Below are 26,064 nucleotides of genomic sequence, written 5' to 3'. Positions count from 1 at the left end.
CAAGGCTATGGTTTTCCCTGTAGTCATGTATATATGTGAGAGTTGGACTATAAACAAAGCTGAGTGCAGAAGAACGATGCTTTTGAACTGTGGTGTTGGAGAAGACTCTTGAGAGTCCATTGGACTGCAAGGAGATCCAACCAGTCCATCCTAAAGGAGATCAGTCCTGGGTGTTCTTTGGAAGGACTGATGTTGAAGCTGAAACTCCAATATTTTGGCCACCTGATGTGAAGAGCTGACTCATTTGAAAAGACCCTGATATTGGGAAGGATTGAAGGCAGGAGGAGAAGGGGATGACAGAGGATGGGATGGTTGGATGGCATTGCTGACTCAATGGATATGGGTTTGGGTAAACTCCAGGAGCTGGTAATAGACAGGGAGGCCTGGCATGCTGCGGTTCATGGGGTCGCAAAGAGTTGGACATGACTGAACGACTGAACTGAACTGAATCACATTTCATGACATAAGAATGCATGAAGTAGAAGTGGTAACCTAACATAATTCAAAATTACAAACTCAAAATTACAGGCATTGACATTATATACAAACACAACTGATATTAATAGGCAAATGTAAGACACCTCAATCTGTTAAAAAATGGCATTTTGCAGTATCCATAGCAAATCAATTTTCATGGATTTATAAACTTATTTAAGTATATATTTTAAACCAAACATATAATCATGGCATTTTTATAGCTCTTTGAGGATTTTACCTCAGTGATTCATTAAATCTACAAGGACCCAGTACAGTGAAACAATTTAAAATCAATAGGTTTGAAGTGTTGTACTTCAAGACAGGATTGGGTAGTCCACTCAATGATGGGATATTTGCACTTTTTCTTTTACATTGATTTCACCCATCCAGGTGTTACAACATTTCTTGATAATATGGTTTCAAGGAATCTAAAACCTTGACTCTGACCCAAAGTCTCTAGTCAAGTTATTTTTACCTAGAAATTTAACTTGTAAGAACAAATTTTACCCAGTTAACTGCTCAAGTACATTTATGTAAGTGTGTAATAGGATATACACACACAGGTACACACACAAATATGTCTAAAAAATTTAATTGATCAGCTTGGGATTGACATGTACACACTGCAATATATAAAATAAAATGCTTTTTCTTGACAAAAAGAGAAAAAAAATTTAGTTGAACTACCAAGTCCATCAGTAAAAGGATAATTAAATAAAATTTGCTTTATTATAAAAGATTCTCATCAAGCTTTAAAAAGAATATTGTTAATCTATTCTTTCGGAGTCCTGACATAAAAAGCTCCATGCAGCATGGTCATACATTTCATTTAAATAATTTATATGTGGATTTTGATAAAATCAGGGATGACTGGAAGACTCTGAACACAGGGTTGCCTTTAAGGATTTGGATTATTTGTGGGGGTGGAGCATATAAATTTAGTCAACATTTAGTACCTTAATGACTAAAAAGTACCTAATGTATAATCAAAAATTTTAGTTTCACATGTATTTGAGCCTCTGAATTTTCGCATATTGATAATTTTTATATATCTGAGGTAGTTTTCAAACTTTAGATTATCTTTAATCATTTAAATCTGTCTTATACCAATTTATTTAGTATTGTTTTAAATTTATTTTCAGCCAATTTATCTTTTATTTTGAGATGCTTAAACTGTAAAAAGTTATTTTTAAGAAAGAGAAGTCATTCCCCAAACATTCTCATTGCTATTAAACAAAAGCAGATTAAATAAAGGCATGGGTACTTCATATTTTGATTGAAATCAACATTTATATGAACAGAAGGTATTTAGATAGATATTCACCAAGGGGCTTAGAATTATTAGATTGCTTGATGTTGCAGGTATTATTTATGCTCTCATTTTTTTCTTACATTTTCCAATTTTTCTCTGCTGGTGTGCACTGACATTGTAATAACAAATATAAATTAAAAAAGTGAAAATAAGATAATAAAACAATAAAATCAATGAATTCAGAACTTTTTGGTCTTGAGAGGTTCTACTTTTAATTTCTAAGTAGTTATCCATCATTGGCATGCCTAATTTGGTAATGAAGTTTAGTAAATTTTTTAAAAATTAAACTTCTACTCCATACCTTTCTTTTTTTTCTAGCCCAAAGAATCTTGGACATCTCCCTATGGCAGTATAAATAATTTACCTTATTTTTAAATATTATTTAATATGCTACAACATTTTTAAACAATAAATTCTTAGGTGTCTTCCAAACATTCACTATTGGAAATATTATAATTCTAAAGTTCCTGAATCTATTTCTCTTCACATGCATGTATGTTCCTAGAATAAATTCCAATATGCTAAAATGCTTGAGCATGTTCATTTAAAATGTTGATAAATATTCCCATACTGCCTTCACAAATAGTTGTACCAATTTCTGTTCTTATCAATAGTGTATAAGAAACTCTCATTCCAAGTATAATCATTTTCAGTCATGTCATTAATTTATTCAACAGCATCTCATCCAATCTGTTTTGACCAAATTGCTTTTGCCTAAATCAAAGATCCTTGCTCCTAATACTTGGAAAATTCAACTTACTTAAGTATGTCACACCTTCAAACTATTCCCCTATACATATCTTTTACTATTTAGTGGGTGCTTACTACATACTCAGAAGTCATGCAAACTATTATTCTTTAGGAATTTCTTGTCTGATTTTATATTAAGTAATTTTCATCATCAATGCCATTGAAAGAATTACATGTCTTTCTTGGCGGTATATTTTGACTGTGTACATCGCAGTATAAACTCCAAAAAGTCAGAGAACATTGTCTGCTTTGGTAATTGATATGTTACTAATGCCTAGAGCAGGACCCAGTCAATAGTAAGTACCCAATTAAATTCCACTGTATGAAAAATGTTAAGTTTAGCTGGTTGAAATTAACATGGAATTGATCTCAACCTTGTCAGCACATATGAGCCACCATTTTTTAATTAATTTATTTTTTAACTGAAGGATAACTGCTTTACAGAATTTTGTTGTTTACTGTCAAACCTCAACATGAATCATAAGCTACCATTAAATGTTAGGGTTAGGGTTAGGGTTAGGGTTAGCTAACCCTAACCCTAACCTAACCCTTACTCATTCACATTCCCAAACTTGGAAATGGTAAAATAAAAGGTCCTGAAAAGATTTAATTAATAAATCTACCCAGTGCCTCAGAGCAGATTTGGAAAATCACCTAAAAGAAAAATCATTTACTAGTCAGAAGAAATTGAATATTACCTGATTGATAATGGTCACATATCTAACAGAAAGTGGGTCCGATCAAGTAGAGTTAATAGATAATAGGAACTTAGAAAAGAATATAATCACCTTGGCAAACATGGAGAGTGCCCATCTGAGTACTATCTAAGGGAGAGGAAATCCCACCCATTGGACTTTGAATATTTCCAGTCGTAAAGGCAAAGTTATCCCTGGAGGATTCAGAGGGCTTTAGCCAAAGACCTTTGAGCTTTCTGGTACCTTTGGCAAGCCCATTCCTAAGATGAGACAGATGCATCAGGCTAAGACAGCCTGATGCCATTAACATTCCATTCTACCTTATCCCCTCATTCTGGTTCCGTACTCACTAGGCAACCTTATTGTTATCTGGCTTCCCATCTAGGTCTGCCTACAAGGGGAAAATGTACTGTTTCTATAAGCTTTGATTTATTTGATATCTGGTGAATTAATGGCCCCTAATTATGATTTGACTCCCTATTTTGATTTACAATAGTGACAAAAATGGGCTTGTCGTGTCTTAGTTTAGTTAGCTTGAGACAATATCTCAGGACCTGACCATTCCTGGACACTAGCTTGAAATGGGAAATCTCTGGACATTTAAAGTGGAGATCAGATCCTAGAAAGTGTCAACCGAATTGGCTTATGACCCAATAACTTCTGCCCAGCTCTAAGTAGTATTCCCTAGACAAAATGCCACCACTTTTTAATTTATCCTTCTTTTCAAGAATGTACTATTAAATTAACTAAAGTAAGGTTTGTGAAAAGTGCTTCACCAGCTAAAAAACATATTAGTTGGATTAAAATATTATTTATCATTTGGGGGTTATATTTATACTTTTAATGTAAAAGATAATTTATTTCAATTAATTTCTTAGTGACAAGGTCATCTGTCAGTTTTAGGTAAAAACATCTTAATTTCATATGTCTTATGTTTCCTAATAATAAATGGAACTAAATTCACCCATTTGAGCATAAGTACAATTGTATTCATAACACAGGTTCTTTCTTAAGCTGGCAAATGTTTCTTCTTGGTCTTAGAAATACAAACAATACCTTTTCTAATTACTAAATGTCCCAATTGTCCTTCCCTGTTAGAGTAACTCATGTTTTATGACTTCCCTGCCTCCTTCCTGTGCTCTGTTTAAAATAAGTGAAAATTACCTAAGACATAACCTTGAAAAAGAAGCATAGTCAAGCTTCCGAGTGTGATTAATTCAGGATTTTTTTAAGACAGACATTCTTTTCCTTCTATATCCAACCTTCTCCAGAGTCAAACTTGAAGCAATTTCATACACTGATGGTAAAGTAAGTCAGCATGCAAATGCCAACCTATTCTTGGAAATTTTCATTTTCCAGGTTTCATGCATTTTAAAATTTGGAAGCAGTCAACACTGTGTCTATTCTGTTAGAAGTCATATCTAGCCATAAAAAGATCCTCTTTGTTTTTATACAACCTTTCAAGTTCATGAGAGATCATCTTATATTATTACAAGTCTATTCCTTACTATTTTTCCCAATAACCCAGAAATTATAGGTCCTCCAATTAAAGTAAAATATAATTAAACAGAAGTACAGAGCAAGTGTTTAATAAGTACACAATATAAATTTCATTGATCAGATTAATTGAATCTAGCATCTTAAAAACTGAGAAGAAAAAGCATTTACCCCAATGGGAAATGGAGTTTCAGTTTCCAGCAATGAGGTTTTTGATCTGGATCCCAAAGTTATCTTTGGAACAGTTCGTACTGCAGAATTACTGGGAAGAGGTTGTAATCGAAATGGAGGCTGCATATTTCCAGGAGCAGTGTATGGTCGAGGGGCTGTCTAGACAATTAGGGGAAAAAAATTCCATTTAAATTAGTATCTTGACATGTTTCCAGAACCAATTAATAACTCAACAAATTGCCTAGAGTAATTAATGGTGCCTTTTTACTGAACAGATTAAACTTTAATTATGTCCTTCCATTATACATACCCTTATGACCCAATGTATTTGTTAAAACATATGGTGTGGAAGTCTTCTACATACCTAAATGCCACAATAGAGTATTTTAGATAAAGATGTTCTCTGTTAGGTTCCTGTATTTTATTCATACTGTAAACTCACTGACAATGCCTAGTTGATGCTGTACATAGAATGAAAATTTTAGTCGCTCAGTCATGTCCAACCCTTTATGACCCCATGGACTGTAGCCTACCAGGCTCCTCTGCCCATGGAATTCTCCAGGCAAGAATACTGGAGTGTGTTGCCATGCCCTTTTCCAGGGATCTTCCCAACCCAGGGATCAAACCCAGGTCTCCCACACTGCAGGCAGATTCATTACCATTTGAGTCACCTGGGAAGCCCTTTGTTCAATTAAATGTTAAGTTGAATAATGTTCCGATTTTAGAGACCTAGGGCATATGATTAGAATGAACTCATTCCAGGTTTTAAGCCTTAAGACTAGTGCTGAAGTAAAAGCAGACAATATGATTCAAAATGAGGGAAGGCGAATGCTTACCTCTAATGCATTACCATTTATTTATTCAATCTCTTCCTTGAACTATTAGGAAAACAAAAATGAGAACTAGTGACTGGCAACTTTGGAAAATACTATCAAAATGTAGATGTTTAGAGATGTTTTCCAAGCTAGATGGTTTCCATTTGCTCCTCTTCTCTGCCTTCTCCTTTTTGCTCTGGCTGCTGGGAGTCATTTCTTAATGGACCATATCAACTAACCTCAGGTTTCCAGTGGGATTTGGCCAGTGAAAGACACTGGCAGGAGATCAAAGACAGGAGGGAAGGAGACTGGGGTCCTAATGCTGCTGGACCCTCCTGCCAAGGTCACGATGGGCCAACTGGGTCCCTCCACCAAAGTCCACAGCTCTTCAGGAAGTCTTCTTCCAGAAACCGCCTGCTGGTTCTGGTATCCAATACCTCCCTTTCCCCTTAGCCCTACATGATGTGGTTCCCACTGTGTTCACCCCAGCACGCTTTACATCCCTAGTTGGTTTTCCTTAACCCTGCCCACATCTTTCTAAATAGTTTCTTTATTAAACTCGTCCTAATTACCCTATTTGTGTGAGCCATCTGTTTCCTGCTGAGACCCTGACTGATGCATTTTCTAATCAAGAATGTACTGCAGAGAACACCAAAAGTGCCAGTTCAGAGCATTAGATATGCCTGTGGGAGCACTGACAGAACATTGTAACCTTAACGTAAAGATCAGCAATGTTTCAAAAATGGAAAAAAACAAAATGTTTGGCCCAGTTGTTCTATTACAATAAAATACTGGTAAACCTGTTAAGAATAATACATGCAAATTTAGGTAAGAGGGTGTAAGAAAGATAGTATGTAAATGATTTATAAAAAAGGTTTATTACATTGACTCTAATAGTGACCACAAATATTCAACTCTGGAAAAGTGTTGTATAAATACATAAAGAATGGTGATAGGTCTGCTCCCACCACCAAAAATTGATCTTAGTACCATCTTGACAAGCATGTTATACGTTGCTAAAGCTCTGCTTTTGTTAAGTCAGCACTTACTGAATTCCAACTCTAGTCACTGTGAGGAGATGAAACAGTAATCTACTGGCAACACAAGACAATTAGTGCCAAATGAACCACACAAATACTACCAAAGAAATAATAATAACAAAATACCTGCGAACTAACAAACTTAGAACTAAAAGTTATTTGGAATAAGCCAATGAGACAAGTATTAAAAGTGAAAGTTTCACAGAAGTAGTTACATTTTATCCAAATGAATGAGCAATAAAGGATAATGTTAAATAGAAAAAAGGGATGGTGAATTTGGACATCCAAGTAAGAAGAATCAGTTGTGAACCAAACATGGGAAGGACAGCAAAAGTAATATATCCCAAGATCTGCTTTCCTTTCTTTATGTAATGTAACATTTATTAGGGAACATGTGTGCTGTGCTTAGTCGCTCGGTCGTGTCCAACCCTTTGCTACCCCATGGACTGCTATCCATGGGAATTCTCCAGGTTAAGAACACTGGAGTGGATTGCCATGCCCTCCTCCAAGGGATCTTCCCAGCCCAGGGATCGATCCCAGGTCTCCCACATTGCAGGCAAATTCTTTACTGACTGAGCCACCAAAGAAGCCCCAAAATACTGGAGTGGGTAGCCTAATCCTTCTCCAGGAGTTCTTCCCAACCTAGGAATCAAACTGGGGTCTCCTGAATTGCAGGCAGATTATTTACCAGTTGAGCTACCAAGGAAGCCCATTAGGGAACATGGCTATAACAAATAAGAACTATATTTCCCAGCATCTCTTCCAATTCTATATAGACGTATGCCTCAGTTTTGTCCAATAAGATATGAGTAGAAGTGATATATAAAACTTCCAGATCATGTTCTTAGAAAGAAAAAAAAATGTCTTCACTTTACCCTATCCTCTTCTTTCGGGCTGAAATACCCACATGGTAATATACAGGGATGCCTGGCATGCTGCAGTCCATGGGGTCACAAAGGGTTGGACATGACTGAGCAACTGAACAACAAAAATATGCCATCATGGCTTGAGTGGATGAAGACAACACACTAAATATGGCAGATCAGTGACACAAAAGGAGTCTGAGCTTTTTATGACTGAGAAAGTAGAGATAGCACAGGACTTGAAACTTAAGGTAGGGAGCATATCCTCACATTAAAGTCATTATTTTGGTCTCTGCACACAAATCTAGACAGGAAACCAAGTGGATTGACTAGAACAACATTTAGTTTAAAGAAATAGGACATAAGCCTCTATGAGCCGAAAGGTGCAAGGTCTTAAAACCCACAAAGAGAAATCAAACTAGATGTTTTCTGAAAAAGGGAATCAGATTATCCAAAAGAATTCTTTTGATCTCTGTGAAAGAAATATGCCTTAAGACTCACTCCTGTCTAAAAATCAAACTGAATACAGAAACACTGAATGTAGGATTTGGAAAGCAGGTTACTATAAACTAAAACATGATCTATTTGCTGCTGTGCTCTAAATGTTACTTCCCCACATTTGCATTCAGTTAGATGAATGTGGCAGTCAAATGTTTAACTGATTACATGTATCTCTAAAAAACAAATCTGTACCATTCAACTAACAGCTGTGAGCTACAAACTGTTATAGTCCACATCAGAAGCCACCTTAAATTTGCTACACTTTAAACTGCTCATAATGTATTTTCTGGGAATAAATATGGCACTGTAGCTTAACATTTTCAAAACTGTACCAGAATGTGAATTGAAATTCACTACCTGGTGATTACTCAGCATAGCTGAGCATTTCTAATTCTTCTAAGAAGATCTCTGGGGGTGAATTTTCCAAGCATGTACAAAATTACCTGAATGACTCTCCACAGTTTTAATGGCACGGTGCAGCTAAAAGCTACATGCTATTTTGAAAGTCCAGGTGCAATTAGTGATCAAGTGTAGTAACTATTCACTGTATGCTTTCCTTATTCACTCAAGAAAGTTCAAAGAGAAAAAGGGATGGCAGTATCCCCAAAGGATTATCTTCATCCCAATAGCACCTAGAGATCAGGAGTCAAGTTTAGAGGATATGTAAGCAAGTCAGGAAAACAAAAAAGAAGGACTTGAATTTCTGTAAAATGCAAAGTACAATTCCAAGATCACAATAGGTATCCCTTCCAGGGCAGAAGCACAGCAGGGGGTGATCAAGTGAGGGATCCTGGCTTACCAGATAGAAAGGCTGCTAAAGTGCTGGTGTCAGTGTTTCCTGTAATTTTTAAATTACTTTCTCACTCCTGCCACATTAAGATCTCCTGGATGTATCATAAACTACTTATTGAGGCTGTTCAGCTGGAAAATTGAAAAGAAAGCCTTTCAAGGGTTTTTTTTCTCCCTAAACAGGTGGGAAGATAGAAAACGGAACTTGATTATTTCTTTTGTTTCACCCAGGATAAGCTTTTGGGATTCTAGTGAATCTGCCACCCAATGAAAGAATATTTATGTACATATACATTTAAATGAAGCCTGGAAATTCAGTAACAACAAAGGAAAGACAGTTGCTTTTTATAACTTGAGCTGTTCATCGGTAAATGTCAAAACATATTTACCTTTGAAAAATGTCAAAGCTTAACACTATATGTGATGAATCTACTTCAATAATCTGTGAAAGCACTGCAATACCTCTATAAATACTATGCAATCCAAAAAATGTTCATGCTAACAAGGAAATATATTAGGCCACAGAAAGCAGGAATAAAGATGTCATCAAAGCTATTTATTGAAAGCTGAAACCATCATCTGCCAGCAAATATTTTGCAAATCTCTTCCTGTATTTATACTATTTCAAGCTACCTATTCCTTCAAGCAAATACCACCCCTAGGTTGTAAATGAATTGAACTAGAATGAAATGTAGGGGTGTGTGATTTCTTTAATAGAATTTTTGTGCATTTAATTATTTTTCTTTTAGATTATGACATATACTTCTGATAAAAGAAGCTCAGATGTAAGTATCCGGTTCGTGTTCTGTAGTATATTGAATTTGTGTGCATAAAAAACCTTTACAGATAAGGTAAGAGTAGAGAGAATAGCAAGAACAAGATCCAGAAGTCAGAAAATATAGAACATGTATGGAACAACCAACAGCTCAATTGTGCTGCACTACAGTCCATATGGTTGCAAAGAGTCAGACACAACTGAACTGACTTGGCACACTCGCACATAGGGTGCTAAAGGGTAATGGTGAGGAAAAATATTAAGATAGCTAAATTGATGTCATGTGGTTTGGGGTCTTAAATGTCAATTGCAAGAGTCTGGATTTCTCTATAGGCGACACAGAGCCAGTGAAGGTACTTGGGCATGTAAGTAACAAATAATCTGCACTTCAAGAAAACTAATCTAGTAGTAACAAAATGGATTTAAGAGTGGTGACATTGGATGAAGGTGGGACATTCAGTAGGCACAGACTTGAATGGATATAAGACTATAAGGATGATACAACCATGTACCCCGAGAGCATTCTTCCTGAGAGTTATAAGAAATCATGAATTAATTATTGGCATGGTGCAAGTCAGCATGATTGATATGACTCACCGGTGTTACTGGACTGGAATGCCCTTCATCAACCAGAACACTATGGCCACGGTTAGTCTTGGGGCCAACAGGGGGGCGGGGAGACAGGAGGGCTATGTTATTTTCTATGGTCCATCTTGTGTGCTCTCCCTAGAATAAGAAAGTGATTTAACAAATCAATGCATAATTACTCATCTAGGTTAAATTAATACCTGCCAGAGAAGAAATGTTATATGAGTAGAGAAGTTCTTTCTCGTGCTTTTCAAAAGTACTCCATCCGAGGACCATCATAATAACGAGGAGATGTTTTCACAGCTGTATTAGAGAGTTGGGTATGGTAGTGAAAGGCAAGAAATTGAGTATGCTTTACCTAAAGGAATAGCTGTGCTCATGGTAATAGCCACAGATGCAATGTATCCTTAGTTTTAGCATAATGTTTAATTTGCTTGAAGCAGATCACTAAAGAAGCACAATGTTCCTCACTACTCTGATCAGTAGACACTACCACAAAGTATTACATTTCTGTCTTAAAAAAAATTAAATAATGCCATAAGCAAAAGGTTATATATGACATAATGGGGGCCTAAAATATAAGTCTTTTGCCAAGTGCAGCTACAGGTGAAAATTGTGATGAATCAAAACTGTACAAGGAGGAAATAAAGTGTCTATCAGGAATTTCTGCCAATGTTGCAACATGCCCATGTACCTGTTTAGTGTGTCTGGCCATACAGGCAAGAGTGAATACAACACTGTTTCAGAAACCATTTCCAGTAACTATTTTCTCCATCAACACTTCAGCAGATAAACTGTAGAATCTATCATTCCTTGACAGAGAACACTATTGGCAAAATTGACTTAACTACAAATCTTTCCACACCAACTTTTCTGATCCGGAGAAACTGACCTATTGTCTGTTATTTAACAACACTTTTATAACAATAGTATGTTTTGACCAAGATAAAATAGACAGATTTGAGTCCATCAGGCAAGAGGGAAAATGACTGTTTCCTACTGCAAGTTATTCCACAGAAGCTTCACGAATATTCATCAGTTTGTGAAATGTGTCTTAAGTCCCACATTTGTAGCACTACACTGAAAATGAAGAACAACATGTGGGCTTGAATGACTCAACAAATTGAGTAAAACTGCCAACCTAAACTGAAACCTTTCAAACATGCCTAATTGAATCTCTCATCTCTTAATTTAAATTTATACATTTCCTAAGTTGACTGCAAACAAGAAATATCAAATGCAAAAGTAGAAAACAGGAATTTTTAAATGACTTCACAGAACCTCTAAATCTTATGTTTTGTTTGCTAATATAGATCTTTCCTACCATATATTTTCAAAGGTCACATTCACATGAAAAAGCACCATTGGATAATTCTTAAAATGCTCCATTTTCGATAACATTGAGAACATCACCATCTATTTTTATCTTCTTATGACAAACAAATCTTTTGGCCTCTATCACAAATCAATCAAGGAAATACAAAAGCAAAATTTCAAACTTGAGGACATTTTCAAGTTTTTCTTTGAATTAATTGTGCCTTATACAGTTTCTCTTGTACAGTAGCTACTATTTTGTTATGATCTTCCACAATAACAGTGGCCAAGATTCAAATATGGTGGAACCATTTGATGTCAGTTATGAGTTACCCCAAAATAAAGTGACTCCAAAGAGCTTCAATAATAGTACCACTGACCTTCAAAATTATGAAATAATATTATGAAGTAAAATAGTTATGGAACTCCTTACCTTAAATCTCTGAATTCGCTCCTTCCTAGCTAAGGTCTCCAGTTTCTTTTTTATTTCAAGCTGATGGTAACGCTAAATAAGAGGAAAGAGTGAAGGAAAGCATCATATCAATTATAGTAAAGAATTTTTGAGAGGAAAATAACCCCACTAGCTAACGGTATTCTCAATTACCCCTCTTGTCACTGAGATGGAGAAGAATCATGTGCATAAGTGTGCACATGGGAATATAAATTGGTACAACTCTTTGGAAAGCCAATTCCTAACATACATTAGGCAGTTAAAAGTGCTCCTACTGATAACCCATAAATTTCACTTCTAAACCTAGGGGGAAATCTAAATAATAATTAAAAAAAAAATGTTTTATGCACAAAGATGCTGTCTGAAAGTTTTTTTTCCTTCAAAGCAAAAATTCAGAAGCATTATAAACCTTAAAGAGAATGGTTTAAGTTTGAGGCACATCCATATAAACGGGACAGAATGTAATTTTTCAAATAAGGTTCCAAAAGATTTGGCTTTAAAAATGGAAAATGCATGTAATGCTGATAAAAGTACAAAGCTGAACTGCATGGAAATGTAATTTTGTTGATCGAGCTCACATCGTGTGCCTGTCCCAGTGCTGGGAGAGTGCTTCATGAATATCGTCTCTTCTTGAACAATCCCAATTGCTAAGCAGTCTCAATGGCACCCCACTCCAGTACTCTTGCCTGGAAAATCCCATGGACGGAGGAGCCTGGTAGGCTACAGTCCATGGGATTGCTAAGAGTCAGACACGACTGAACGATTTCACTTTCACTCTTCACTTTCATGCATCGGAGAAGGAAATGGCAACCCACTCCAGTGTTCTTGCCTTGAGAATCCCAGGGACAGGGAAGCCTGGCTGGGCTGCTGTCTATGGGGTGGCACAGAGTCGGACACGACTGAAGCAACTTAGGAGCAGCAGCAGCTAGTTTCACAAATGAAGGAACTGAGGCATAGGACCATGAACTTACCCCAGGTCACACATCTAGTCAGTGGTGGAACTGTAATTTGAATCCTAGTCCTGGGCTTCCCTGGTAGCTCAGCTGGTAAAGAATTCACCTGCAATGCTGGAGACCTGGGTTCGATCCCCTGGAGAAGGGAAAGGCTACCCACTCCAGTATTCTGGCCTGGAGAATTCCATGGACCGTATAGTCCATGGGGTTGCAAAGAGCTGGCACGACTAAGCGACTTTCACTTTCTTTCTGACCTTAACTTCCTGGCTTGTCTTTTTTTTTTTTTTGGAGAAACCATGTTTCTCTCACACCATGATATGGGTTTATTAATGTCTTTATATGAATAGACAAAAGACAAAAAGGAAATGTGACTGTTAACAGCAGTTATCTCTGAGAGGAGAAATTATGCACAGTTCTTTTCCTTTTTTAATGCTTTCTTATGTTTTCCAAAGTTTTGGTAGTATATTAGTTATATAACTTAAAAATAAATTTCATGTAAAAATAATCTGCTTATAATTCAATTTGAAATCATTCAGATACCTTTGAGAGTGTTTGATATTCTGTCGCTTTTAAAAAATGTTTTTTAACTGCTCTTGATCCCTTCCGGCTGCCTTTAAGACCCTGCAGACTCAATCATTCCCTCTCTAAGTATCATCAATCCTCTTCTCAAAGCCTTTCTTCTCTTTCTGTTATCTCACCCACTTATCACCAAACTTCATTAGATTTACTATCAACCACTTCCACCTTCCATTTATTCTCACCTCACTGCAGTCCCCCTCTCCCATCCTCACTCCTATCTGTGCATGTGAGAGTGCTCAGTCACGTCAGTCCTGTCTAACTCTTTGCAACCCTGTGGCCTGTAGCCTGCCAGGCTCCTCTGTCCATGGGGTTCTCCAGGCAGGAACACTGGAGTGGGTTGCCATGCCCTCCTCCAGATCTTCCAGACCCAGGGATCAAACCAGTGTCTCCTGCATTGCAAGAAGATTCTTCACTCACTGAGCCACCCGGGAAGCCCCATTCCTTTCTACCATCTCTGAATCCACTTTCACCAAGGCTACCTATGTCTTTACCCTTGAGGTCAAACAGGATTTCCTTTTCTCCCCAGTAGTCTTCTTACAGAACCATTCTGTAGCTTGTAAGACCCTGCTGGCTTCCGGGTCAGCACTCTATCAGGTTTTCCCACCAGTTGGAGGTTCTTATCTAGTCCATGTCGTTGTTCCCAATTTCCTGCAAGGGACACACCACCATGCTAGAAACCTCAGAGTGGCTCAGGTGCCTCCCTCCCTCTCCTGGTCCAGGCAGAGTCGGGCTCTCTGTTCTCTCTCCCTCTTCCAGATCCCCATGGACAGCTGCTTCTCCCCGGCACTTCCACTACTGCTGTGAGCCCACACCCTCTGGCAACAGCTTCCTAATTGACCTCCCACCTCCAATCTTTTCCAGCTCATTAATCCATCTTCCACATTTTTAGCAACATCATCTTTCTAAAGCAGCTCTGCTCATTAATTTCACTCCCCTGCTGAAAAATGTTTCATCGCCTCATCACCTAAACACCTAACCTAGCTGAGAATTGAAGGCCTCAAGAAACAGGGCCCCAAACTTACTAGAGAGTGTCACTTGCTGCCACTCTTTCAGCCAACTCACAGTGCAGTCTGGCCTCAGTGAGCTTTCTTTTCCACCCACAATGTCCCCTCACACCTCTGCAACTTCACATCTGCTTTGCTTAGATCTTTTCATGTCAAGTCGCATTCAGTCCTCCAGGCTCAGTTCAAATGGCAGGACCTCTATTCAGCTTCTTCCTACTCTCACAGAGGCAAGTCATCATTCCCTGCTTTTCGGGCTCAGTCTCTTTATTCCTCTCGTCTAGCATGTGATCACTTTCTATTTAAAAAAAATTTATCTCGCAGCTACATCATGTAACCCCATACTGGTACATGGGAAGCTTGCAATTAACTTTTCTTGCATGAATGAATAAATGAATATTAAAACAACATTAGTAAACAGTATTGGCATAAACTAAATGTGAGACAAAGGTGACAATTTAGAAATACTGAATATTTTATTTTAAATTATATTAATATATTGTGTATAATATAAAATTATATATTACACATTAACATTTATCTGAACTATTTATTTCAAACTTTAAGAATACACAAAGACTTTAATAATTGCACATTTAATGGTTATGATGTGTGCATTATATGAAACTTTAGAAAACCAAAGTTCAAGGATCAAGACTAATATAGAACTTGGTCCTTATTGATTAAGTTTGAAATTATGTATAGGTTAATTTTACACTGTACTGTTTTTTCAACATTAGTTGTAGAATTCCAACTAATACTTTTACAAGGAAGTGAATTTGAGAGCCATAAACAATGATTCTATATAATTCATGCACATGATATAAGTCACAAAGTGACTCAGTCATGACTTAGTCGCTCAGTCATGTCTGACTCTTCGCAACCCCACGGACTGTAGCCTGCCAGGCTCCTCTGTCCATGTAATTCTCTAGACAAGAATACTGGAGTGGGTATCCATTCCTTTCGCCAGGGGATCTTCCTGACCCAGGGTTTGAACCCTGGTCTCCTACATTGCAGGCAGATTCTTTACTGCCTGAGCCACCAGGGAAGCCCATAAATCACAAAATGAATTCCTAAATGAACAAATCATATACATCTGAAGTGAGCATAACACTTGCTCACTTTAGTTAGCAGCATAGTAATAAATATTTTCAGTGACACTACACCCACTCCAGTACTCTTGCCTAGAAAATCCCATGGATGGAGGAGCCTGGCAGGCTACAGTCCATGGGGTCACTAAGAGTCGGACACGACTGAGCAACTTCACTTCACTTCACTTCACACTTAGTATTGGTTTACTCTTGATTCTACAGTTACTCATAATCGTATGGTGCGCCCACAGGTCAATGGTTTCATGAGCCAAGTTTTCTGATTTACTGCTACTTGGTCAAGCAGAGAAGTAACATGCTTTTTCACAGACATTAAAACGATGTTGATGCTTGAAACTACAAGTTCCATGGAGCAAGGCTAAAATGATTTATAAAGTTAGCTAGATATCCTTCTAAAAATGCCATGTCAGAGTGGAAAAAAAAAGTTGTTGATGCTTGGGTTGTGAATCTATGCTGACCAATGTAGCCTAAAGTGGGAGGGACGGCAGATGTTCCAATGCCTGTTCCCTGAAATTTAGCATACGGCTGAGCTTTGGAGCCTTCAAAGAATAACAAATCTGAAATAATTCATGGCAGTAGACTTACTGATATTTAAACAGATGTCACTTTTTTTTAGTAAATGGAAATTGAGGTACAGATGGTGAGGACTGGTATGTTTTAAAGTAGCCATTATGGACTAAAAATCTACATTTGTTAAATTAAATATCACAAATTATACAACAATGTCCATATTTTTCCCTAACTGAAATGAAGAAATGCTTACTTTGGTGTCTTGCCTCTTCTCACTACCTAGAGAGATATACAATATTTCTCAGGTCACCTTGTTTCATTCATTTTTAACGAAATACAGGAATAATTCTCCCTGATTCTGGGTACAGAAAGTATTAATTTTCTTACTAGAAAGTATCAGTTGTGAAGGAAATAGTTAATACTTGTACCTCCATATCAAGAACCTTATGGAAAATAGCCTGGGCTAAGCACTCCCGGATATATTTTTGGTGATCCTTCTTCATGATGTTTAGTTTGTATTCCTTTTCAGAAAGTATTCTTCCATTTCTTGTGATCTGTCATGAATAAATAAAACATACATAGAAACACAAAGCAGAGAAATAGATGGACAGTCAGTCAATCAGAAAGAGAAATAGGCAGCATCTTTAAAGCCTACGGAGTATAGTACTATGGTTGATAAACTTTCACTTTTAATGAACGTTTCATAAGAGGAAAAAAAGCAAAAGGCAGTCTCATAAACTCATCATTGGGAAAACACATACAGGTGGTGCACTTGATGTTTAAAACAAGGTTTTCATTAGCGTAACAATTTTCCCTTGATAGAACCCAGGTGTTCTTTTCATTTCTTTTTTTGAACACATTGGGGAAGAAGGGGTGGAGTGCTACCTTGAAACAATGAATAGGAGCAGTGATCACAAGGCTGATGATCTCACAGGAAATACTTTGAAGGGCAAAACATGTAAGCTACAGAGGATCTCATCAATTTGTTTTTAAAATAATTGGTTTCATTACTTTGTTTTCACACTGCTTTTCTTCTTCTACTTTCCAGCCCAGAATGTAATTTAATTTGCTGTGATTCAGATATTTTCAGATTATACAGTACTACAGATACAAAGTATTCCAGACGGGTTTCAAGAGACATCATTGCAAGTCCCAGGAGTGATAGTTTCTGATTTTTATTTTATTCCTTCCTATGTCCTATGGGCGTATTTGTTCTATTTTTAATATCTTCCCTAAACTGAGGATGTTATACTTACTAGAATGTTCATCTTCTTCCTTTTCCTCTATTTAAATACTGCTCTTCTCTTCACATCTAATTCAAGTCCACATATTTCTTAACTGATAACTAGGTTTTTAGCACTGTTGTTGCAACATATTGAAGTATTGAGATCAACTAGAATTGTGCTACAAGTGATTGGTTATTGATCATCTTTTTCATGAATGCATTTTCTAATGGAAGAAAGGGGTGTAGTTATAGAAAGTGTGCTTGGAATTGTGAATAAATCAGTTACAGACCTTGAAATGTGTTGTCCATGGGATACCATGTCCTGTTTATCCAATCAGGAAAAATTGTTGAGAACTTCCTGTACTGCCCCTCCCTCAGCAATTAACATTGTTATTTCTCCCCAGTTAGACTGGAAGCCCCTATAGGGCAGAAGTGCTTAAACTTGAGATGAAGAATCACCTGGAAGACAAGCTAAAAAAGACTGATGGGCCCTCCTCCAGTTTCTGACTTAATAGATCTGGAGTGTTGTTGTTTTGTTGCTAAGTTGTGTCTGATCCTTTGTAACCCCATGGACTGTGGCCCACCAGCATCCTCTGTCCATGGGATTTCCCAAGCAAGAATACTGAAGTGGGTTGCCATTTCCTTCTCCAGGGGGTCTTCCCTGATCAAACCTGCATATCCTGCATTAGCAGGTGGATTCTTTACCATCTGAGCCATCAGGGAAGCAGATCTGGAGTGGTGCTCTAACAAGTTCCCAGATGATGCTGAACACTCCCGATTTAGGGACTGTATTTGTACGACTGCTCTAGAGAAAGGGCTGTGTCTTTGCTGTTTGAGTTGCCATGTATATAATTGGTATTCAATAAGTGCTTGTTAATGATGTTGATAAGAAATACAAAGTCCTTCCCATTTCATAGGAAGCTCACGGACTGTTATCCAAAGAAGCAGTGTTAATAGCAACCACAGTAATTACAACAACCATTTTTTCTACATCTCTGATTGTCACAACTCTGAGTGCTGGGTATCATTATCTTCATTATCTTTCTTCAACTGAACACTTTGGAGCTGAGAAACTTAAGTGTTTTGCTGAAGATTTTGTCTTGTAAATGGCAGAGCCAGGTTTCAGCCAGGTCTATCTGATAACAAAGCCCCAGGAGACAAAAAGCAAACTCGCTGAGATCTACCCAGACAGAGTGCCAAGCACATAAACAACAATTAGAAATGCGATGCATATCCTTTCAACACCATGGCAACGAGAGTTAAGGAAACTCACTGTCTTTTAAGAAAGTAAATAGCTAAAATCGTTAGTCACACTTTTTATAACCACACTCTTTACTTTAAATGAAAAACTATAGTATTTTTTTAAAGGTTTTCACATTATAGACATTTAGAGAAGTGGAAATTTTCTGGAAATGATAGTTTTGGAGCTAATGAAAGACACTAATGTATCAATAAACTGTCACATGAAATGAAAGAGTTTTTAAAAATTTAGAGGAAAATTTTAAACTGTTGATATCTTCCACATCATATCCTGTGATTATTAAAAACAATATTTTTTCCTGAAGACAGTAAAGACTTCTCTATCCTAACTCCCTAATAGTTCCTGGTTTTTACAATGTGTTCAATAAATATGTGCTGAATAAATGAGTGAATAAACAAATGAAATATGTTGTTAGACACTTACAGGGATTTTCCTTAATAATTTATAAGTTGCCTTAGCAGCCCTCCTGACCTCTCTTCTTATCTTTTGAAAGATAGACTCAAATAGATAAATCAGAGCTTTGGAAAGGAAGTAATTATTCTAAAATGAGGGAAGGGAAAAGATGTCATTGTTAAGCTCAAAGAGGAAACTAGGAAAGATAGGGAAATATTGGACTTAATGAAACAAGGGGGCAGGTAGAAACAAAACCAAATCTTACCAGCCCTGATCTTAAGAGATGCCGCCTTATCCTTGTATTGTTAAAATATCCAGCCAGGTGTTTATCCATGAGACTATTATATGCAGCAAGTAATCTGGAACAGAAAAATGAAACCATTAAGGTTTTATGAAGTGTTATTTGATAACCAAGGAATTCTTGACTCTCATCCCCAAAGTGTGCATTATCTTTCATTCATCCAGCCAACCAGTCATTCGTGTATGTGTTTAATAAACAGGTGTTAATCACCTATTGGGGCATCCCTCGTGGCTCAGATGGTAAAGAATCAGCCAGCAATTTGGAAGACCTGGGTTCAATTCTTGGGTTGGGAAGATCCCCTGGAGGAGGACATGGCAACCCACTCCAGCTGGAGAAGACTCTTGAGTCCCTAGGATAGCAAGGAGATCAAACCAGTCCATCCTAAAGGAAATCATTGGAAGGACTGATGCTGAAACTGAAGCTCCAATACTTTCGCCACCTGATGCAAAGAGCCAACTCATTAGAGAAGACCCTGATGCTGGGAAAGATTGAAGGCAGGAGGAGAAGGGGACAACAGAGGATGAGATGGTTGGATGGCATCACCAACTCAATGGACATGAGTTTGAGCAAGCTCTGGGAGATGGTGATGCACCGGGAAACCTGGTGTGCTGTAGTCCATGGGGTCGCAAAAAGTCAGACCACGACTGAGTGACTGAACAACAACAAGCACCTATTGTTTTCTAGGTTTGATGATAAGAACTGGGAGACAGCTTGATGCCATTTTATCCCACAGACAAGTATGGAAATCAGATATGAACTATTAAATTGGTTGTGAAAAATCCAATAACAGAAAAATACAAAAAAACATGGGGACACAGAGAAGGAGATCAGCAACTCCTCTTGTCAAGAAAGTCTTCTTAGAAATTCCACAGTGGTCCGGTGGTGGGGAGTCTGCCCACCAGTTGGCCTGATCCTTGGTCCACATGGATCCACATGCCACCAGGCAACTAAGACCTTCCTTAAGAGACTTGTCTTGGGTGGTTGCAAGATGAGTATCTCTCCACACCTGCCCATCAGAATCTTAAAAGCTTATATAGAGGCCTTAACTGGATTCAGTCATGTACAGGGTCCCAGTGGTCTCAACAACACATTGCTCTCTCAAGTCTGGGGCATACATTCCATGGATGGGGAGTCGGGGGTGAGGAGCCTCTGATTACCCAGGTCCATATGCTTTCAATAACCTCATTCAATACCTCTGCTAGATTTGAAGACCAGGATGGCACAATATTTTCGTATCCTTACTGATGTTATTGATAGATAGAGTGCCTGATGAACTATGGAATGAGGTTCGTGACATTGTACAGGAGACAGGGATCAAGACCATTCCCATAGAAAAGAAATGCAAAAAAGAAAAATGGCTGTCTGGGGAGGCCTTACAAATAGCTGTGAAAAGAAGAAAAGCGAAAAGCAAAGGAGAAAAGGAAAGATATAAACATCTGAATGCAGAGTTCCAAAGAATAGCAAGAAGAGATAAGAAAGCCTTCTTCAGCGATCAATGCAAAGAAATAGAGGAAAACAACAGAATGGGAAAGACTAGGGATCTCTTCAAGAAAATCAGAGATACCAAAGGAACATTTCATGCAAAGATGGGCTCGATAAAGGACAGAAATGGTATGGACCTAACAGAAGCAGAAGATATTAAGAAGAGATGGCAAGAATACACAGAAGAACTATACAAAAAAGATCTTCACGACCCAGATAATCACCATGGTGTGATCACTGACCTAGAGCCAGACATCCTGGAGTGTGAAGTCAAGTGGGCCTTAGAAAGCATCACTAAGAACAAAGCTAGTGGAGGTGATGGAATTTCAGTTGAGCTATTCCAAATCCTGAAAGATGATGCTGTGAAAGTGCTGCACTCAATATGCCAGCAAATTTGGAAAACTCAGCAGTGGCCACAGGACTGGAAAAGGTCAGTTTTCATTCCAATCCCAAAGAAAGGCAATCCCAAAGAATGCTCAAACTACCACACAATTGCACTCATCTCACATGCTAGTAAAGTAATGCTCAAAATTCTCCAAGCCAGGCTTCAGCAATATGTGAACCATGAACTTCCTGATGTTCAAGCTGGTTTTAGAAAAGGCAGAGGAACCAGAGATCAAATTGCCAACATCTGCTGGATCATAGAAAAAGCAAGAGAGTTCCAGAAAAACATCTATTTCTGCTTTATTGACTATGCCAAAGCCTTTGACTGTGTGGATCACAATAAACTGTGGAAAATTCTGAAAGAGATGGGAATACCAGACCACCTAATCTGCCTCTTGAGAAATTTGTATGCAGGTCAGGAAGCAACAGTTAGAACTGGACATGGAACAACAGACGGGTTCCAAATAGGAAAAGGAGTATGTCAAGGCTATATACTGTCACCCTGTTTATTTAACTTCTATGCAGAGTACATCTTGAGAAACACTGGACTGGAAGAAACACAAGCTGGAATCAAGATTGCTGGGAGAAATATCAATCACCTCAGATATGCAGATGACACCACCTTTATGGCAGAAAGTGAAGAGGAACTAAAAAGCCTCTTGATGAAAGTGAAAGTGGAGAGTGAAAAAGTTGGCTTAAAGCTCAACATTCAGAAAACGAAGATCATGGCATCTGGTCCCATCACTTCATGGGACACAGATGGGGAAACAGTGGAAACAGTGTCAGACTTTATTTTTCTGGGCTCCAAAATCACTACAGATGGTGACTGCAGCCATGAAATTAAAAGACACTTACTCCTTGGAAGGAAAGTTATGACCAACTTAGATAGCATATTCAAAAGCAGAGACATTACTTTGCCAACAAAGTTTCGTCTAGTCAAGGCTATGGTTTTTCCTGTGGTCATGTATGGATGTGAGAGCTGGACTGTGAAGAAGGCTGAGCACCGAAGAATTGATGTTTTTGGACTGTGGTGTTGGAGAGGACTCTTGAGAGTCCCTTGGACTGCAAGGAGATCCAACCAGTCCATTCTGAAGGAGATCAGTCCTGGAATTTCTTTGGAAGGAATGATGCTAAAGCTGAAACTCCAGTACTTTGGCCCCCTCATGCGAAGAGTTGACTCATTGGAAAAGACTCTGATGCTGGGAGGGATTGGGGGCAGGAGGAGAAGGGGACAACAGAGGATGAGATGGCTGGATGGCATTACTGACTCGATGGACGTGAGTCTCAGTGAACTCTGGGAGTTGGTGATGGACAGGGAGTCCTGGTGTGCCTCGATTCATGGTGTGGCAAAGAGTCGGACACGACTGAGCGACTGATCTGATCTGATCTGATCTGACTGATGTTATTTATTATGTATTTAAATAATGATGTGTTCAACACATGAAGATACAATTTTGTTTGTGACACATTCTTATTGGTATAAGTTTCTAACTAGCTTAAGCTCAGCAATTTAGAAATGTTAACTTCCACATATATAGCCAGACAATTTCATTAATTCCACATCCAGAACCAAAAAAAAGAGAAATTCATAGAATTACAGTTGATTTTTAGGGTTTTTCACTTAAAAGAGAACAAATTGGTTCCCTGGTCATATGCTACACCTTGGTAGATAGTCAAAATAAGGGTATAAATCAAAGTTTGAAACTATGTTTTCTAAGTTTTAGCCTATCTTTCATTAACTGTTATCTTACAAAAGCAGGTACACTATACATGTACACATATGCATGAATGTGCATACACATATATATACATACACATAAATATGACTGTGTGTATATACATAGAGAGACATAGGAAGTGAAAGAAAACACATAAGCCTAAACACAGCCCTAACATAAAGCTGTCCTAAAAAATGCATGCCCTATTACCTGCCATAAAGATTAATAATCTATATGTTTAATGAACAGCTGATCCTTAACTTAAACTTATTCTGAGACCAGAGCAGGGACACTTATTATAGAATGAAGTAAATGTCATTAGCAACTATTTTATTTAGCTATTTGCACTGCCTTAATTACATGGAGATGGTATTGGTGACCTTTTCCTGTCTCTTCTCCTTAATGCCCACCTCAGGAAAGTTCCATGCTGTTGAATAGTATGGAAAGTTTAATTTCGTCCACAAAAGACAGTGAAAAGCATTTACAAAGCTCAGAAGCCAAGGTGCCACACGAGAGTTGCAGATGCATGAACAACTGCGGAAACCATTATTTCACTGGGTTTACGTAAAAAGACAACCTGAGGGCTTCAGTAATGCACACACAAAACCAGCTCTGGGTAATGCTTTGAAATCATCTTTTAAATGAACTGTCTTGGTGTCCTATAGTTCATCAAAGGTTTCCTGTCTCCAAAAGGTCAACGTTGTATCCCTTACCCTTTCTGAATCTCAGAATACCTTTTCAGCAACTCATTTCAGAAAGGTGAGCAGGTGTCTCTCAGTCCTAACAATCATGATTCCACAGTTCACAGATTCTTAAGATAAATCATTAGACTGATATCATATATAGTCTTTTGTCTGTTTTTCAGGCTCACATTTTTAAAAATCAATAGTTTTGGAATAACTGTGAGTGCTAAAACCCTGATTAAATGTAGTAGGGTCAAAATGTTAAGATAATGTGAACCTCAATTTCCTTATTGACAGTAAAATATCCCATTCTTTTCATTTAGACTTTGAAACATTTTTAATATTTAGGTCTTAATAGGAAAGCTTAGCCAGCTTTGGCACCATCTCGTTCTAATTCTGCTCTCTCAGGCTCCTATTGAATGAGTATGTGTCTGTGAGGCCCCTCCAATCTTACTGAGAGGTGCAATAGATCTAGGCAAGTTGAAATCTTTGCACACATCCATTTTCTCACCTTCTACTGTTTAGGAAAGATTGAGGGCCCCTGGTAGGGATGCCATGTGTAAAGCATCTCTTTCCATGACTATGAATAATAACCAGCTGGGTCCCCCCAGGCTCAGTCATTTCTTTTTCAGACAATGCCTTAATTTTTTTTAACTGAAATTTTAGATAAATGAATTGTTTGCTAACAAGAAACTATGCTAAATTATATACAGATTTAGTAAAATGGTTGTTATGGATTGAAAGTATGTTTCCCCCCAAATTCATAGGTTGAAGAATTCCCTGGCAGTCCAGTGGTTAGGACTCTGAGATTCCACATGCAGGGAGCATTGGTCAGGGATCTGGGATCCCACAGGCCCAGTGGTGCTGCCAAAAAAAAGAAAAAAAAATCACAGGTTGAAACCCTATTCCCCCATGTGATGGTATTAGGAGGGAGGGCCTTTGGGAGGTGGCTAGGTCATGAGGGTGGAGCTCTTATGAATGAGATTAACACTGCATAAAACAGACCCCAGAGAGCTCCCGTGTCCCTTCCACCACGTGAGGACACAGCAAAATGGCCATCCACGAACAAGGAAGCAAGTTTTCACCAGACACTAAATCAGCTAGTGCCTTGATCTTGAATTTACCAACCTCCAGAATTGTGAGAAATAAATTTCTGTGGTTTATGCTGTCATAATACCAGTTTATGGTATTCTGTACAACAGACTGAACAGAGACAGCAAATAATGCAAACATTTCCACAGTCAACATATAAATGTCACCCTCATTGTGACCATCAAGCCCCCTTCACAGGGAGAGGGTAGCAATCCCATGGCTCAGTCACAGCCATGATCTGTCTCATCCTTTCCCCTGTTTCTCTTCACAGGTCTTGGTATGATTTGCAGCTTCCTTTTGCATGTATTCAATTATAAGATTTACAATTACAGCCACACTTAGATTTAGTAGAGCTCTTTCAATCTTTCTGCCTTGTTCTTTCCACTCACTGCCACTGTTTCTCCTCCCCAACACACACACACACACACATTGTTTCCTTGCACCCAGCACAACCCTGGACCAGATGAGGTCACCTTGCCTGGGTTGGGATTGTGCTGCATCTTGAATATTCCATTCTCTTGTAAGTTACTGTCGGCATCCATCAAAGCTGGACTTCCTGGTCACCGACATCAGCCCTGTGATCCTCTCCTGCTCCTATCCATAAGATCAACAGCTGTGTTGGTCACAGTGACCACCTGGCTACTGTGACCACATCACTCACATGCCATGCTGTTTACACAAAGGCCCATAACTAACTGGCTAAATCAACTTGTTGGCTTCTTTACATGATGGACAAGACTCTTTACCCAACCCCAGTACACTGGGTGGGGAACGACCCACTTTCTGGCTCAACGCACTGGGAAAACTGCCCCCCAGAAAACAAAGCAACTCTACCATGGTTCCTGTTTCCCCCGCTTCAGTCTGCACCTCCCCATTCCTGTTGTGGCTGAGTATTAACGAGCAGCTGCTGAGTCACAGGGAGAGCGGCCTTCCCAGCTGCAGCCTTTCAACATTTGACCCTTCAACCCTTGACTCCTGCCTCCCACCATGTAGATGATATAATAAGGGCTCTGAACTAAAAAGGTCAGTTCCTATCAATCCCTCCATCTGCCCCTTAGAGAGTCTATCCCATAGAAACCCAGACTAAAAGGAAAGTCACTATAATATGCATCACAGACCATTTACTGAGTACTGACTGTTTTCAGGGCATTCTGTACAGCCCCAGGGACCCAGAGATGGCACAGACACTGTACTCATGGAGCTCCAATGGGGGGCTATGCATGTACATAGGTGTGTGTGTGTGTGTGTGCGCATGCGCATGCTTGATTTCTTCCCATGTCATAGGCTAATTCTTTCACAAATAGTTACTGAGTGTCCCCATGTCAGACACCATGC

General features: G+C 38.4%; 1 protein-coding gene across 1 annotated transcript in view; it reads right to left on the bottom strand.

Moving 5' to 3' along the window:
• Positions 1-25,529, bottom strand: part of ERICH3 (glutamate rich 3) — a 96,085-nt gene extending 70,556 nt beyond the window's left edge. The window contains exons 1-6 of the mRNA XM_055587107.1: positions 25,203-25,529; positions 19,335-19,428; positions 16,619-16,744; positions 12,021-12,092; positions 10,283-10,411; positions 4,903-5,061 (exon numbers count right to left, since the gene is read on the bottom strand). Of these exons, the coding sequence (XP_055443082.1) occupies positions 4,903-5,061; positions 10,283-10,411; positions 12,021-12,092; positions 16,619-16,744; positions 19,335-19,428; positions 25,203-25,267 (645 nt within the window). The 5' untranslated portion in view covers positions 25,268-25,529. The remainder of the gene's footprint in view (positions 1-4,902; positions 5,062-10,282; positions 10,412-12,020; positions 12,093-16,618; positions 16,745-19,334; positions 19,429-25,202) is intronic.
• Between the last annotated feature and the right edge of the window lie 535 nt (positions 25,530-26,064).

This window comes from Bubalus kerabau, chromosome 6, assembly GCF_029407905.1.
Source record: "Bubalus kerabau isolate K-KA32 ecotype Philippines breed swamp buffalo chromosome 6, PCC_UOA_SB_1v2, whole genome shotgun sequence".
NCBI lineage: Eukaryota > Metazoa > Chordata > Mammalia > Artiodactyla > Bovidae > Bubalus > Bubalus kerabau.
The sequence above is the reverse complement of the archived record's forward strand: the minus strand, read 5'-3'. Positions and strand labels throughout refer to the sequence as shown.